General features: G+C 66.6%; 3 protein-coding genes across 3 annotated transcripts; 1 reads left to right on the forward strand and 2 right to left on the reverse strand.

Moving 5' to 3' along the window:
• Positions 1-3,415: 3,415 nt before the first annotated feature.
• MNEG_6531 (hypothetical protein) lies at positions 3,416-5,749 on the reverse strand (the record flags this gene model as incomplete). The annotated part of the gene is made up of 4 exons (XM_014044993.1): positions 3,416-3,505; positions 3,581-5,005; positions 5,204-5,554; positions 5,726-5,749. The coding sequence occupies 4 exons, from the start codon at positions 5,747-5,749 to the stop codon at positions 3,416-3,418; spliced, it is 1,890 nt and encodes a 629-aa protein (XP_013900447.1).
• Positions 5,750-6,820: 1,071 nt separating this feature from the next.
• MNEG_6532 (hypothetical protein) lies at positions 6,821-12,024 on the forward strand (the record flags this gene model as incomplete). Its single annotated transcript, XM_014044994.1, has 3 exons — positions 6,821-10,176; positions 11,475-11,682; positions 11,962-12,024. The coding sequence occupies 3 exons, from the start codon at positions 6,821-6,823 to the stop codon at positions 12,022-12,024; spliced, it is 3,627 nt and encodes a 1,208-aa protein (XP_013900448.1).
• A 405-nt stretch (positions 12,025-12,429) lies between these two features.
• Positions 12,430-13,847, reverse strand: MNEG_6533 (hypothetical protein; the record flags this gene model as incomplete). The annotated part of the gene is made up of 5 exons (XM_014044995.1): positions 12,430-12,549; positions 12,706-12,759; positions 12,968-13,051; positions 13,265-13,506; positions 13,643-13,847. 5 exons carry the CDS (start codon positions 13,845-13,847, stop codon positions 12,430-12,432), a joined length of 705 nt encoding a protein of 234 aa, XP_013900449.1.
• Positions 13,848-15,654: the final 1,807 nt, after the last annotated feature.

The raw sequence follows: 15,654 nt of genomic DNA on the forward strand, positions 1-15,654 counted from the left end.
GGCTGGCGGCGGCGGCGGACGCGGGGTCAGCGGTGGCCGAGGAGGTTAGGAGGGGCGTGGAGTCGCTGGCAGTCGGCGACGGCGGCGCGGAGGGGGTCGCAGGGCCAGAGCGAGCCGCCGGGAGCGCGTAGATCTGCTGACCCAGGCAACGCAGGGGCGCGGTGGGGTCAGCGGGAGGCGCAAAATGTGACTGTCTTCTAAACCTTTGTCGGCTATGAATGTATCTATTCTTTATCCTGGGCTGATGTGCTGAGTTCGCGTATGCTCAAGCAAAAATAGTTTGCTTCAGGTTTGGACCCTGGCTGTCCCATCGCAGGCGTGCTTGTTTTGTAATCAGGCACAGTCAACATGTTGCCTTGGGCCACGTGCATCCAGCTTGCGCTTGCATACATACTAACGCATGAGTGCAAATGCGAATGCACAGGCGCGCGCACACACACACACACACACACACACACACACACACACACACACACGCGCGCGCGCGCGCGCGGACACTCACATGCGCGCACACACATACAGCCACATACACACACACAGCCACTAACGTGTGCTCCACTAGTTACTCAATGCTCAATTTTGGGAGTTGTGATTTGGCACCGCGGCTTGCGCCGCTCAATCACTTTGAAAGCCTATGTGCATTTGGAGGAGCCAACGAACCCAGTTTGCGGCGTTTGCAACGCTGATCGTGAAGAGGCATAACAAATGGTCTGACCAAGGCTGGCTGACTGACAAGTCTGGAATGGTGGCAACAGTGGTACAAGGGTACAGCAAAGCCCCGGCCGTGTGTCAAAATGGCGGGCGCCTGTGCGCACTGCTTGGTGGGCAGGCGCGGCAAGCAGTCTGCGGCAAGGGGCGGGGCGGCGGTGAGGCCCTCACTACCAAAAGCTGCGCTTGATTGCCGCTGCTTGGTGGTTGCAAGCACTGACGCAGATCTGCGAAGATCAGTGGAGAAGATCAAGATGTATTGTATAGCAAGTGATGGGTACATTTCAAAAAGCTCTGCCCTCTAACAGCCCGGACTGTGTCCCTGCAAGCGCGCATGTGTACGGGCCTGACAATCACCCCCCATTGACAAGGCAGTGCGCACCCCGTGCTCAAAATTGCTGCGGCGGCGCCAAAGTTGGCGACGCTGCTCCCATACTGCCACGGCTGCCTCGATGGGGACTGAGGGGGCGGGGAGACCGCCCGCCTCGTGGCCACGCGGGGCAGGCGCGGCAGCGTAGCATGGGCGTTGCCCCTTCAGCAGCCCCACACGCCGCTACTCGTTCCCCTGCAAACACCAAAAGAAAAGGTCGTTTCCGGAGGAAAGGCGACGCAGGCGGCGGCATGGGCGCCGCGGCTCGAATCAAGCCTTTGCTTGTTGCACTGACGCGCCCGTGCGCCTTGCACCCGTTTCAAAGGTAGTGCAGTGTAGCTGGAGCATCGCCGTCTAGTCGGTGCGGACATATTGAGAGTATCAGCCTAATCTTTGCTTCGCGTTCTTGCATGTCCCAAATGCAAGCCATAGCAGTGCGCGTGTGCGACGAGGCAGGGGCTAAGCTCCAACCAGCCGGGCGGCGCGCCCAGGTGCCGCGGGCAGCGGCAAAAGGGGCAAAACGCCGCGCATTTCTGCTATTTCCCAGGTTCTGAGGCGTCGGCAGAACTCCCGCGTACAAGGAGCGCGAGGCGCCTGGTTGCGTGCCTTAAAAAGTGGTGCGCAGCCCTTGGCTCGGCCGTTGCAGTCGTTCATTTGAGGTTGAGGGCGGAGAAGCGCCGCGAGAGACCAGATATCAGCGGCCCGCGCCCCGTGTCATGCGGCAGCGCCGGCGGCGCTGCGGCAGGCTGGTGGCAGCGGAGGCATGAATCCGAGCTGGTCGTGCGTGCATATGGTATGGAAACAGGATGGAGGTTTGAGGCTCGCGGCGCAGCCAGGGTAGGGATGGGCTCTCACAGACAGCAGCAATGGGGGCAGGAGCGCCGCAGCAGCCACAGCAAGCCTGTCACCTGCGGCCCAACAGGCCCGCCCGCGTGCTACGCACCCCAACAGGATTGTTAAGCCGCAGGCGCCAACTGGCACCTGCGCTGACGCCCCAGGCGCCACGGGGCGATTCAGACCCAAAGGGCATGGCGCAACAGGCTGCGGCGAGCGCCTCGTGCGCGCACATTGCCCGCACACGAGGCGGGGCCAAAAGCGCAGCAGCAGCGCGAGCGCCTGGCGATGGACTGGAGGGAATCAGCCGAGGCCACCCCCAGGCAGCGCCCCCCGCGCGCAGGAAGCAACGAGAAGGGGGTTTGCTGTTCGCTGTGATGGCCGGGAAACAGTGAGCAGCGCGCGGCTGCAAATGACGAGATGCGAGGGTGCGAGCGGAGGCGGCACATCCAACTGGCAACAGAATAGTGCCCAACGCGGCAGATCCTACTAATCCTGATGGGCTGTGAGCAAGCCGGCTTGCCGCCAAGGACCAGTGCTCCCATGCCAATAAAAGTTTCCCAACAAACGGCCTGAGTGACTTCGCCAATCTTTCGGGGCCCCGTGCCGTGTGTGACAGGCCGGCACTCGACCCCGAGCGACGGCATCGCGTACTGCACGCCTTGCGGCGCCGCGCCCTCTCCGAATGCGCCGCTCCGGGAGGGTGAAGCTTGCCGGCAGCTGCAGCTGGAGGGGCGGCCCGCGGCCCGCGGCCCTGAAACGTTCTCCCTAAGAGCGGTGCTGCCCGGGACGGGTTTGTGCAGGGACAGTGCGAGAGGCAGGAACGAAAGGGGGCCGGCGCCGCAGGGGGCGGCGACGGCAGCAACTGAGGCTGACGGATAGCGCCGCAAGGGGCGCGGGCCGCCGCAGGCTGGGACTCAATGTCCCTGGGGGCCGGCGCAGCGCGGCGAGCGCGGGGCAACGCACACACACATGCGCGGCGAGCAACGCCGTGCGGCCGTGCGGGTATGGAAAGCGGAGGGGAGTCTTGAAGCCCAAGTGGCGGGCCTATTGCAGGCAGTTGCACAGCCCTCAAAGCGCAGGCTAGGGGTGGGTCTGCCTCTCGACGGATCTTCCCAGTATCGATGCGAGGCCCAGGTGGGTGGCGGCGCCCGGCGAGAGAGGACCGGCCTGACGGGCCGGTGCAATGTTGCGGCGCAGCGCCAATTGAGAGGGAGGCAGCCGCACCCCTCCATTAGCTATCACAGTGATCCATGACGTCAATCCTTGGAAGGAGCCCGGCCCTGCCCGGCAGAGCCGCGCGTGCGTGAGCATCCATCAGCGACGCAGGGCCAGTGGGAGCGGCCGGCGCACAGGGCTGCATGACCGGGTCGCCGCCTTGACCCCAACCTGACGCCCTGCGCGGCGGCGCGGCACTGCCGGCGCTGCAGGCAGCGTACGCATGTGTCGCGCCGGTGTGCCGTGAGCACAAGTACTGGGGCCCTGTCTGTTGCAGCAACGTTCTCAAAAGAACGAACCGCCTGGCAGCGGCGGCAGCGGCGGCGGCGCCGCCGCCGGCGATGCGCCCGTTGCCGCCGGCTGCTGCTGCGCCGGCTACTGACTCAGCAATTTCGCTCCGGCCTGGTGGTACGCCCCCCATCGGACTGTCGTAATCTGGCTCCACCCAACCTCATTCTGCACAACGCGGATCGCGGGCCGCGCCTCCGCCTGCTGTGCGCCGCGGCCGCCCGCGCCGCTGCCGTCAGCCGCGCCGCAGCCGGCGCCGGCAGACGTCTGCAGGGCCGCGGCCAGCAGGGAACGCGCCTTGCCCGAGCCCTGGCGCCGCTCGCACCACTCGTAGCTGGCCTTGCGGGAGAAGCGGAGCGCCGCCGGCTGGGCGCCCTGCGGCTGCGCCATGACGCTGCCGCCGCCCGCGCAGGAGAGGCCGCGGGCCGCGCCGCCGAACGCGGCCGTCAGCGCTTGGAGCGCCCGCCCCAGGGACGACGCGTCAGCAGCCTGCAGCGCCGCGACGGCGGCCGGCGCGGGCGGGGGCGCCGCGGTGCCGGCGGTGGTAGTGGCGCCGGGGCAGGCGGCCGGGCCCTCGCCGGCGGGCGTGGGGGATGGTCTGAGGGGCCCAGCTGCGGCTGCTGAGGCCAAGATCTGGTAGATCCTCGGCTGTAGCGCCAACTGCTGCTCTCGCGCATGCGCCGCTGCGCGCCAGGCGCCGCCCGCGGCCCCGTGAGGGCTCAGCGGGGCGCCGCGGCCGCCCACGCTGCCATCGAGGACGCTCGCCTCAGGCAGCCACGCCGCCACCTCCGCAGCAGCCGCGCCGTCACCCCCGACGCCGCCCCCGCCCTCACGTGCGCCGGGCATCTTGGCCGCCAGCGCCGCGAGCTGCTGCGGGCCCCACTTCGAAAGCATCGCGGCGCGCGTCCGCCACGGCGGCACCGCGCCGTGGCGCCGCTGCGTGAACGCCGCGGCCATCTCATCGGCGAGGTGCGACACTACGGCCTCCAGCTTGGCCGCGGATCCGACGAAGCAGGGCGGCGCGGCGGCGAGCAGCGACGCGTATGCGGCCGTCGGGTGGGCGATGACGAACTGGTCGCGGAAGCGCGGCTCAATGACCAAGGGGGCGGGAAGGTACTCGGAAGCCGCCGCCGCAGCGCCCCCGTCCGCGACCGCGCCCGCCACGGCGCCGCCCGAGCGGGGCGTCGGGGCGGCCGGGCCGCCCAGGCAGACGACGAAGCTGTGGCGCAGCTGCTGCAGGCAGCGGCGCGCGTCGCGCGGGCGCTCGCCGCCGGCCGCGTCGCAGCGGAGCTGGACCAAGTAGCCCTCTGATAACAGGGCGCATGTGATGGCCTCGATATCGACCTCGTCGCCGCAGCAAATCCCGTTCGTTGTCGCGTTGTCGCCCCTGCCGCCGCCGCAGCTGCCGCCGCCGCTGGGCAAGTCCGTGCTTTCGTTGCACGCGACGGCGGCGGGGCTGGAAGTATGTGGGGCGGCAGGCAGCGGCGCGGGCTCAGGGGGCGTTGGGGACGGCGAGGGCAGCACGGGCGCGGTTGGCGGGGCGGGGCGGGTGTGGATGTCCCGCAGACTGGCGACCAGGCTTGTGAGCTGCGGAGGTGCAGGGCGAGGGACGATCGGAGGGCGCAGGTGGGGACGTGTGACTTGTGGGGCGGATCAAGGGGCACCAGCTCTGGCGGGTGGCTCAGGCGGTTCAGCATCCGCTGCGCGTGACGGGGCGCAAAAAATGGGTCCTGCAAATTGAGGGCGTGCTCGCCGCAGCGACAGCCCATGCTGCTCTCTCCCCACCTGCAAGACGAACGGCGACGACTCCACCAGCAGCCGCTGCAGCTTCTCCACAGCTTCCCCGTCGCCGTCGACAAGCCGAGACGACGGAGGCCCCGCCTTTTTCTGCGCGGCGGCGGCCTCGTCATCCGGGACCACCTCGGGAGCTTGGCGGCCAGCTGTGCTTGAAACCGTGGCGTCAGCGAGGAATCGGACGGCGGTTGCGGCGGCGGCGCTGATGCTCGCGCTCTCTGGGGCGTCAGCGAGCTCCAGGTCACCAAATACGTCGTCGCTGAGCACCGAGTCGCGCGGGGCGGCCTGGGCAGTGGGCGGCGCCGCCGCATGGGCTGGCACAGTGACATCGGCCAGCAGTCCCTACGAGCGTGTGGGCAGTGGCAGTTGTCGCTAGCGGGGCTGTTCCATGAATGAAACTGTAGCACTCTCTATATGTATGGTGACCGCGGGCCGTCTAGACGCCTGATACGGGTGGAGCCGGCGCGCCGAATCATAGCTGGCACGTCCAAACCCCGTCCCGCTGGAACTCACGCGAGCCTGGCTCAGAGCCACCATTTTCCGGATCCAGGACCCGTCAGCATGGGCCCTGGAGTTGTCTGTTACTTCGGGTCCTTGTTTTGCGTTGGCGACCAGAGAAGAGCTGCTGGATGTGTGTCGTGCATATCATATAAGGCCAATGTGAGTTCAAGGGAGTGGCGAACTGCTGTCCGATAGCACCTGACCAGGTGTGGTCATGGTGCCGTTAGGCGACGCGGGCAAGTCGCACTGGTGGCGCCCAAAGCATCGATTAGGCGGTTGGTGGCGACGGCCTGGGGCAGCGATGCAGGGCTTGCAGAGTGCAATGATTTGGATATACTCTTACTTCATCATCTAATTGTGCCTGTGCGCGCAAGAGTAAACGTCCCGAGGCTACATGAGCCCGGCCCTTACCAACATCAGCCAAGGCTCTTCCTCATATTGCCCTAGCCCAGAGCCCTGCACAAGCGCAAGTGATCCTAGAAATGCAGGTCATGTTTTGGCATTCTGGTTGCTGCTTCACCGCTGCCACATGGGGCACAAAGTCTGTAGTGCAGACGGTGGTCAAGGCAAGGTATGACCAAAACAAGGGGCATCATGGGGCACGGCATGCCCATTCCATGCATCTGATGCAATGTAAAACCCTCCGTGCTACAATTTCTTGATTCTTTCCCTGTGATGCTGCAAAGGTTGCACAAATTCGTCTCCTGCAGCTTGCACGGCGCACACGCACACTTCTCAACTTCACACGATTTGAGCGCAGGCACCAGTGTCACCCACTGCACGGCGATGATCTTGCCCAACACGGCGACACGTAAATAGAAATCGTTAAAGCCAGCAACTGTCCAGCATACGCGAGCCCTCACCAGCCAAGCTCGTGGATTTCAATTGCGATGCTTTCGTACAGCAGCCCCACGCATGATGTGCAGGGGCTTGACACGGCACGAGGAACCGCTTGCGTTACAAGATGACATGCCGATGGCGGTGCAGGTGCGCCATGTGCTCCACTCCGCAAGTCGTGCGCTGCGCTGCTGTGCTTGGGTACTGTAGGTGAGCACGAGCCAGCCATCCCTGGCGGCAGAGAGTGCGCACGACGTCCCTCCACACATGATGTCCCGCCATGCACAGCAGGCTGACAGGGCTGAGCTGCGCTCCCAGCTCAAGGCGTCGGGCGACCGGCTGGCAGCTATCGGCCGGGAGCTGGCCAAGCTGCGTGCCGCACCATGCCTTTGGTTTGCCGAACCCACCTGGACGGGGATCTCTCCAGGCATGGCAGCCGGCGAGGCCGCACCCGCTGGTGCTCCTGCAGTGGCGACCAGCGCCGCACCAGCGGTGCACACGCTGCCGCCCCGGCTGGCGCAGCCTTTGCAGCAAACTGGAGAGCTGCTGGGTGCTGCAAGTTTGCCACAGCAGCCGTGCCTGTCACCGCAACACAAACCAGACCCGGCACCACCACCACAGCAGCAGCAGCGGCAGCAGCAGCAGCAGCATCAGCACCAGCAACGACCACACGACCAGCATCAGCACTTGCCGTTTCCATCTTCACAGCAACAGCAGGTGCAGGAGCCGCATCTGCCGCCATCGCCGCCACCACCACAGCATCAGCAGCTGCCGCCGCCGCCGCCGCCGCCGCCGCTGTTGCCGCAGCAGCAGCAACATGAGGAGCAGCAGCAGCACAAAGAACAACGACACGAGGAGCAGGACCACGCGCCGCTGGCGCCGGCGGCGCCGCCGCTGACGTCTCCACAGCAGCAGCAACAGCAGCAGCAGCAGGGGCAGCAGCAGGAGCAACAGCAGGAGCAACAGCAGGAGCAGCAGCAGGAGCAGCAGCAGCAGCAGCAGCAGCGCCGACCATTGACGCACCCGCATTTGCCACCCTGTCAGCAGCAACGGCAGGAGATGGAGGAGCGAGCCTTTGAGCAGGAAGAGGACGAACCGCTTGCGCGGCGCAAGGCGGCAATGCGGCAGCGGCTGGCCGCGGTAATGCGGGGCAGCCAGCCGTCCTGCGGCGAAGCGAAGCCTGCAGGTCGAGAGGAACACGACTACGTCTTGGAAGGCGCGGTCGAAGCCGACACAGCAGAGAATATCCCGTTAGTGGACCTCTTGGCGCAGCTGAGGGGCGCGGCGCCGGGCAGCGAGCGGTGCCCCTCGCCGCCTGCCGCCGCGGAAGCCAAGGCGGCTGCTGCCTCGGACTGCAGCGACTCTGCTGAAGATGTGCCCTTGGCTCGCCGCATCGCGGGTATGGGGCGGCGGCTGTCTCGCAAAAGGGTCGCCGACACCACCTTGGATGCGGCGCCGGGGCGGTGCATGCATACTGCGTCACCCCCCCATGCCGGGAAGCCGCTGCAGCTGCATGAGGAGCAACAGCAGCACGGGGAGCAATGGCGGCGGCAGCAGGAGCAGCAGCAAGAGCAGGAGCAGGAGCAGCAGCAGAAGCAACAGCACCAGCAGCAGGAGCAGCAGCACAAGCCACCCCCGGCTGCATTCCCAGGCGTCATGCGCACAAAGGCGGGCATTCTGGCGCGCAAGCGCCTGGCCGGAGGCTCGCCCCGCAGCAGCATCGACAGCGGTGCTGGGGCAAGCGGCGCCGGGCGCCGCGGGCAGGCGGACGAGGCTGCTGCCGGCGGCTCGCCGCCGAGCAGCCACAGCGGGAGCCCATCTGCTCGTAGCGGTGCTGCGGGTGGCCCAGGGTTGGACCAGCAACCGCCGCCGCGGCAGCGGGAGCAGGAGCTGGGGGATGAGGGGGGCGTACGGCAAGGAGGAGGCCAGGAAATGGCGGGAGAACCGCAAGCGGTGGAGGTGGAGGGGATGGAGGTGCAAGAAGAGGAGGGGCAGGTGGAGGATGGGGTGGAGGAGGTGGTGGAAGAGGACGTGATGGATGTGCATTCCCACCCGCGGCAGCCTCGAGCAGAACAGCAGGGCTTGGGTCATTCGGAGGAGGCGCCTGAGGGCAAGCAAGGGGGGACGCCTACGCGCGCGCCGTCGGCGCAGCAGCATCCGCGAGTGTCAAACGGCGAGGAGCAGCCAGAGGCTCAGGCGCACACGCACGGCCCTGTGACGGATGATCATCATCATCATCAGCAGCAGCAGCAGCAGCAGCAGCAACAGCAGCAGCAGCAGCAGCAGGAGAAGCAGAAGCAGCAGCAGCCCCACCCGCAGCCGCAGCCGCGACAGCAGCATCCGGAGCAGCGACGGCAGCAACGGCGGTGGCGGCCGCGGGTGCAGCCGCGGCAGCCGCACGGCGGCCGAGAGGAGCCGGCGTGCATCGTCATCGACTTGTCTGGCGATGAGGCCGCTGCGCCTCCTGCGGCGGCGGCGGCAGGCAAGGGGCCCCATGTGCCTGAGGACGCTCTCGGCGCGGCTGGCGGCAGCCCGTGTTGCGAGCCTGACGCTCACCCAGCAACAAAACGGCAGCGCAGCCCGGAAGCGGCATCGGCAGAAGCCGCACAGCCTGGTCGCCCTCAGCCGCAGCAGGAGCAACAGCGGGTGCATCCCAGCGCCGGATTTGAAACCGCTGCTGGGCGGATGGACCGTATACAGCAGCTGCTGAGGCACGTGGTGGACCGCATGCCGCCGCCGCCGAACCTCACGCACCCGCCAGCCCGCGCCGGCGCCAGTGCAGGGGCGGGCGCGGGCGCAGGCGTGGGCGCCGGCGCAGGCGCGGCTGCAGGTGCGGGCACGCGGCGGCGGCGGCGGCAGCAGCCGCAGCCGCAGCAGCAGCAGCAGCAGCAGGAGCAGCAGGAGCAGCAGGATGAGGGCGCACCGACGCCTATGTACGCGGGGTACTACCCTCAGTTTCACCCCCCGGCTCCATCGGCCGAGCACCAGTCGGGCAGCGGGGCCCCGCAAGAGGGCAGAGAAGGTGGGGGCGGCGGGGGCCCGGCTGCCCCTGTGCCGGATGGTGGCGGCCAGGGGTGGCGGCAGGAGGGCCAGGGGCGCACATGCCGGTCGTCCCAGCCAGCAGAAGGGGAGCAGCACCAGCACCAGCAGCCGCAGCCTCAAGAGCAGCGGCAGCAGCAGCAGCAGCAGCAGCAGCAGCAGCAGCAGCAGCAGCAGCAGCAGCAGCAGCAGCAAAAGGGTCCCCAACAGGACGCCGCACTCGCAGCCGACGCCTGCAGCCGCGCCACCGCGGCGTCGCGCGAGCAGGAGCGCGCGCGCGCGCGCCTGGAGGAGCACCGCGCCGAAGTCGCCGCCCGCGAGGCCGCCGCCGCGCGCCGCGAGTCGCTGCGCGCGCGCGCCAAGGCGGAGATCGAGGCGCGCGTCGGCGCGGCGGTGCGGGCGCGCGACCTGGGCAAGCTGCTCGGGTGGCTGCGGGTCGAGCTGCCCGCGGGCCGGCGGCTGGGAGCGGCGGAGCTGCGGGCGGGGCTCAAAGCGGCAAAGGTGCGGTTCCACCCCGACAGGTTTGTGGCTCGGGGCGAGGACGACCGCGTCCCCTGGGCCGAGGAGATTTCGAAGATCCTCAACGCGTGGGGGCCGATATTTTGAACGCTGCGTTGGGCACGGGCGTGGGTGGTTCACGCCTGGGGTCCGCTGGTGTGCCCGCCATGCCTGGGGTCCACAGCCAGCCGCTGGACGGCTCGATTCGCCGCCCTCCGACCTGCGTGCCATGACGTCTGCCGGTGTTATTAGCAGGCATGGCGCGAGCTTTGCGCTGCCCTCACCGCACTTAGGCTGTGCGTGAGGTCGCAGCAGGGGTGGCGACCGCGGCAGTAGCCCGCTGCCCCATCCGATGCACAACCCTGAGCTGTCGGATATGAGCGTGCCCCACCATGAGCGGGGCCGAGGCAACGTACAATCGACGGTGTGAATGTGTAAACCTGTATCCATTCACTGTGGTGATGGACTTGCATTCTCGCTGTGGTACAAGGGGCGCCCCCAGCATCACCGCATCACCAGCCGGCCTGTTGCCGTGACAGAGCATCAGCGGCCCACTCTTCAACTCACACGCACTGCGAGTGCGTGAAGGATGGTACACGCGCGATCCGTATGGCCCACGTATATGCTGTATATGCAGTCACTCTGACCCATTCAATTGCTTGCTGTACGTGAGCGCAGCAACCCTGGCGCGATGCGTCGCGTCGCTGGCCACTCCGCAGAGCATGACTGCAGTCCACACCACGCAGCCAGCAGCTGTCGGCGCCAGGTCCTTGAACAGTGTGGCCCATGATCGTGGGTCAGGTACTCCTTGCCGACACCTACGTTATACGTATATTCTTAGACTCACAATGGCCCTCCAGCTGCAGCGCGTTTCTCCCCCGGGCCTGAGGGCCGCTGCCTCTCGTCGTGCTGCCCAGCCTGTGCTGTGCAAGGCGGCACAGGAGGACAGGAAGAATGTCGGAAAGGTCGCTGAGGCGTGCGTGGTGGCCTCAGCCCTGCTGATTGCGCAAGGCCTGCGTCCCGAGGATGCACTTGCTGCTCGGAGTGGTGGTCGTGTTTCAAGCAGCAGCGGTTTCTCGGCGAGGCGGGCGGCTCCGTCAAGGATGGGCCCGTGAGTACTCAATTGACCAGCCTGGTGGTCATGGCGAGCACGTTGCTGTGCGGCGCATGTGCCCTTGCACTCGCGCCGCTCTTCTAGTGCTGCCCGGCTCTTTCGTCATGCACATTTGCATCATGACCGGGTCTGGCGTTCCATACTCGCCTGTGCCTCATGTGTTGCCATCCCTTCAGGGCTGGACAGCAGGCTCCGCTGCTCTCCCCCCCCCAATGCAGCTCATGGCAAAATCCCCGCTTGCTGCACACTCTCCTCCCCTCCCAAACCCGCCAGAACCAGCGCCACGCGGCGCCCCAGCGTTGTCAACCACTACAACACCACTGTCGTTGCGCCTAGCCCGGTGTTCTCGCCCTTCGGCGGCTTTGGCGGCTTTGGCTTTGGCTTCCGCCCCATCGTCTACATGCCCTTCCCCGCCCTGGGCGGCCTGCTGCAGCTGCTGCTGCTCACCGCACTGGCGGGCCTGGTGTTCAGCTTCGTCAGGGTGCGCGGGGGCTGCCAGCTGCAGCAGCTGGTTTTTGTTGGGGGGAGGGGCCAGGCGTTGCAGTGGCAGCGGGCATGCCGGGCCAAGCAATCTCATGTGCCTAGAGTGGGCACATCGCTGGGCAGTCATTCCCGACCCTCACGCATACACGGAGAATTCAAGGCGCTGCCCAATCCAACGCAAAGACGGTCAGCGCCCGCCTTTGCTGTGAATTGCAAACTGCTCAACTCATCCAGCCCCTTGAATTGCGCTCTCCACACCCTCAAACCAACACTGCAGGGTGCCATGAGCGCTAGCAACAAGAGCAAGAAGAAGGACTCGGAGGACTGGGACCAGCTGTGAGAAGCTGGCGGGCAGCTGGCGCAACGTCCAACAGAGGGGGACGGTGGACGCACGGCCGCTGCGGCGGCGGGGCTGTGGAATTCCGCGGCGCGTCGCAGCGCTCCCTGGATCGCTGCACAAGCATATCCTTGGTCCCATTCCCTGCATGCGAGAGAACTCTGAGAGCTGCGACGCGCCGGTGCTGTGAACGCACCTGCGGCGCCCTCAGGTATTGTTTGCCCGCGACTGTTCCGTGAGTAACCGCGAGCCTCCCGTTTCCAGTGGGCCCAATGGCTCTCCGATTTCCGGCTTACTGTGAGCTGCTGACTGACGTTGCCAACCCAAGACCTCACGCACGCATGTGGGAGTCGGGGCGCATGTGCACGGTAGAAGCAGTGCGTCTTTCTGCAGGGGGTTTGTTACATTTCATGTCTGCAGCTGCTGGAAGCGCGCCATTGCTGCCAGCAGCCGCGGCGGCCAGTGGCGCTGCTCACGCATGTACGCCAGGTCTGAGTAGCGCCGGTCAAACTCCAGGGCGATCTCAAACTGTTACAGGATGGGAGGGGCCCGAGGCGGCGTGCTTGACGGATGCATGTGGGGTGGCTGGGGGGCATCAGGGGTCATCGGCAGTGCGAGGGAACAGACGTGGGTCTGAGCACTGCGCTTGCGACACAACTGGCAGGCCCTGCCCGCAACGCCCACCTGTTGCTCCGCCCTCAGCCGCTGCGACGGCCGCTCCGCCCACAGAACAGCAGCCTGCATGGCGAGACGGGGGCGCCTGTAAGCAGACCGCGGTCTGATCTGCGCCTTCGCATCAAGGTGCCGAGCCAGCAGCCCCCCACGATGACAGCAGCTCATGCTTCGCGACACCACTCGATGCACCACCGGTCAACCCATGAGTCTAAGGACTGCGGACTGCTCGCCTGCCGCTCGAGCATCCTCTGATCCCCCTGGCTTTGCCCACCAGTGCTGCGTGGACCTCTGGCGTGCCGCGCGCGGTGAGCTCAAGTTCATCCAGCAGTATCACTGCCTTCGACACCTCCCCCGCCTGTCGGCGTGCGCGGCGGTTGAAGTTTGGTCGCTCGGCTGGGACAGGAAGGACCAGCGACGCCAGCCAGCACGGGGGAAGCATTGCACGCAAGCTCTCATGTGGATATTGCAAAGGCCACCCTGCGGCCGATCCGAGCACGGGCGGCATGCCGGCACAGGCGTGCCCCAACCATGGCCGTGAAAATTCGAGTCCTTGCTGACAACAGCTCACTTGATAGAGCATGATCGCGCGGCCGAGGCGCCCATACGTCGCCAATGCTAGGTCTGGGTGGTCGTTGACTAACGAGCTGTACTCCCGCAGCGCGTCGCCCCACCGCGCCTCCTCGGCCGCCGCCCGCGCCGCCCTCAGCTGCCCGAGGGCCTCCTGCACTGCGGGGCGCACCCCCGGGTCCGCGCCGCGGCCGGAGGGCTCCGCGGGCGCGTCGCGGGGCGCGGGAGGGGGCCCGGTCCGGGCTGCACGAGCGGTCGGCGTGGGGGGAGGGCAGGGAGGGCGGCGGGATCAGCAGGATGGAGGCTGCACAACACAACAATTGCATCACGCCGCCCACTGCCGGCCCACGTCATTTTCACGCCCATTCGCGAGCTCTACCTGCAGGGACGTCCGAGGGATTGAAGCCGCCTGTCGTAATCACGCTTTTCTGCCGCAAGACCTCCTCCGTGGCGATGCGTGCAATAGCTATGGGCGGAGCTGCGCACGCTGCCGCTGCTGCCGCCGTCGCCAGGAGCGCGATGGCCGTTCGCCGCTGCGAGTGCATTTGAAACTCTGGCCGGTCTGCTTTCAATTGGACCTTCATTCTGGCAGTTTCACCGAAGGGATCCAACTAGTGGACCTGCAAGACGAAATCCGTGACAATGTGCGACCTACAAAAAGCGTCAGCGAAAGTCTTACCAAACACAGAGGTTCTATTCAATCATTACTGTCACATCGGTACTTAAGAGTGATGGCGCCAACTGATCTGCCAGACGTGGAGGACAGCCATGCTCTCGATATGGTGGGCGCTGCTCCTCGATGGATGTGCTACTGTACCTGCATGTGCACGTATCAACACGCGCTCTCTTGCCGCGCAGCTGCTGCTGGAAAATTACTCCTTGATCGCCGCGACGCACGAGCAGCAGAACGCCGGGCGGCACGCCGACGCACTCACGTGGGTGCGGCCAGTGACCCTCGCAGCATCAAACATGCATACGCATGTATGCCACCGCATGTAGCTGCCATGCATTCTGGTGGGCCCGCATGCAGCGGCGCAACTGGTACCGTATGTTGCATGCGGATGGGAGGGCACATCATCCTGCCCCCGTGTCGCGCCATGCTCAGTACCGGCGGCGTGTGCGGCACCGCAATCTGGCGCAGGTACCAGCGGCGCCTCAGCGCTAATTTGCAGGCGTTTGTGGACGCCTTGCGGGCGTCGCCAGCCGGGATCGAACTCGCGCCTGACGACAGCGACGGGGCCGACGCCGCGGCTGCCGCCCGGGACGCCGCCGTGCTGTTGGCAGCGACTGCTGGTGGCAGCGCGGCCGCGAGGCCCCCGACAGCTCAGCCGGACAGCAGTCAGCAGCGCGCCCGTGAGCAGCTGCTTCGGCAGCAACAGCAGCCGCCGCCAGCACCCCTCCAAATCGAGGAGCCGCAGCCCAAGCAGCAAGCGCCGGCGTGGGCCGCAGGCATCAACCAGTCGGTCGCCGGGCTGCTGCACGCGCTGGGGCTGTCCGAGTTCCAGCCGCTTTTCGAGGAGGCGCGCGTAGACATGGCGGCGCTGCAGCTGCTGGGGCGGGACGACCTACGGGAGCTCGGGCTGCCCCTGGGGGCGATCGTGAAGCTGCTGGCGGCGCCGAAGGAGGGGCGGCAGCAGCAGCAGCAGCAGCAGCAGGACTAGTAGCAGCAGGACCAGTGGCAGCGGGACAAGTAGTAGCAGGGCCAGCAGCAGCAGCGGTGGCGCCTGGACCACCAGCAGCAGGAGCAGCCGGCAGCAGCACTGCGGCGGCGGCGCGCCGCTTGACGAAGAGAACCTGCTCTATGAAGTGCCCGAGGTGGGTGGCTCCAATGCGTGGACGAGCCCCATCCGCGCGCCATCATGGCAGGTGTTGACCGCGACATCTTGGACCGTGTGAATGCGTCGCCGTCGATTCAGGCGGGCCTGCTCGCATGGTACTGCATAACAAGCTGCGTGTACTATGTTTTTTGCATCTCCGAGACTCCGGCATGATTGACGTGCGTGACCGTTCTTGCGAAACCACGCGGAGACCTCGATGCGCCCGCTCGTGATCGTGGCCGCGTGGCTGGGAACGCTCATCTTGCTCAATGTGGCAGCTGCTCAGTCGGAGAGCGCAGCAGCGGCGGAGCCGGTGGTCCGCGAGTCTGGCATGGGCAAGCTGCGGCGCCGCATGTTTGCAGGCAAGCTGCACACAGCACCAACGCCGCTTCCCTGGCCAAACCCCTAGCAAGCCCCCCCATGAGGCAGCGTCCGTTGCGACGCAGTGTTCACACCCTCACTCATTTCCACTGGCACGCGCCGCAACCCCGCAGGCGCCGCGATCTTGCTGCCCCTAGCCGACGACGACGGCCGCCTCGACGGCCTCCTCCGCGGCCAGACCGCCTTCTGGCGC

The sequence above is a fragment of the Monoraphidium neglectum genome, assembly GCF_000611645.1.
Source record: "Monoraphidium neglectum strain SAG 48.87 unplaced genomic scaffold scaffold01069, whole genome shotgun sequence".
Taxonomy (NCBI): Eukaryota; Viridiplantae; Chlorophyta; class Chlorophyceae; order Sphaeropleales; family Selenastraceae; genus Monoraphidium; species Monoraphidium neglectum.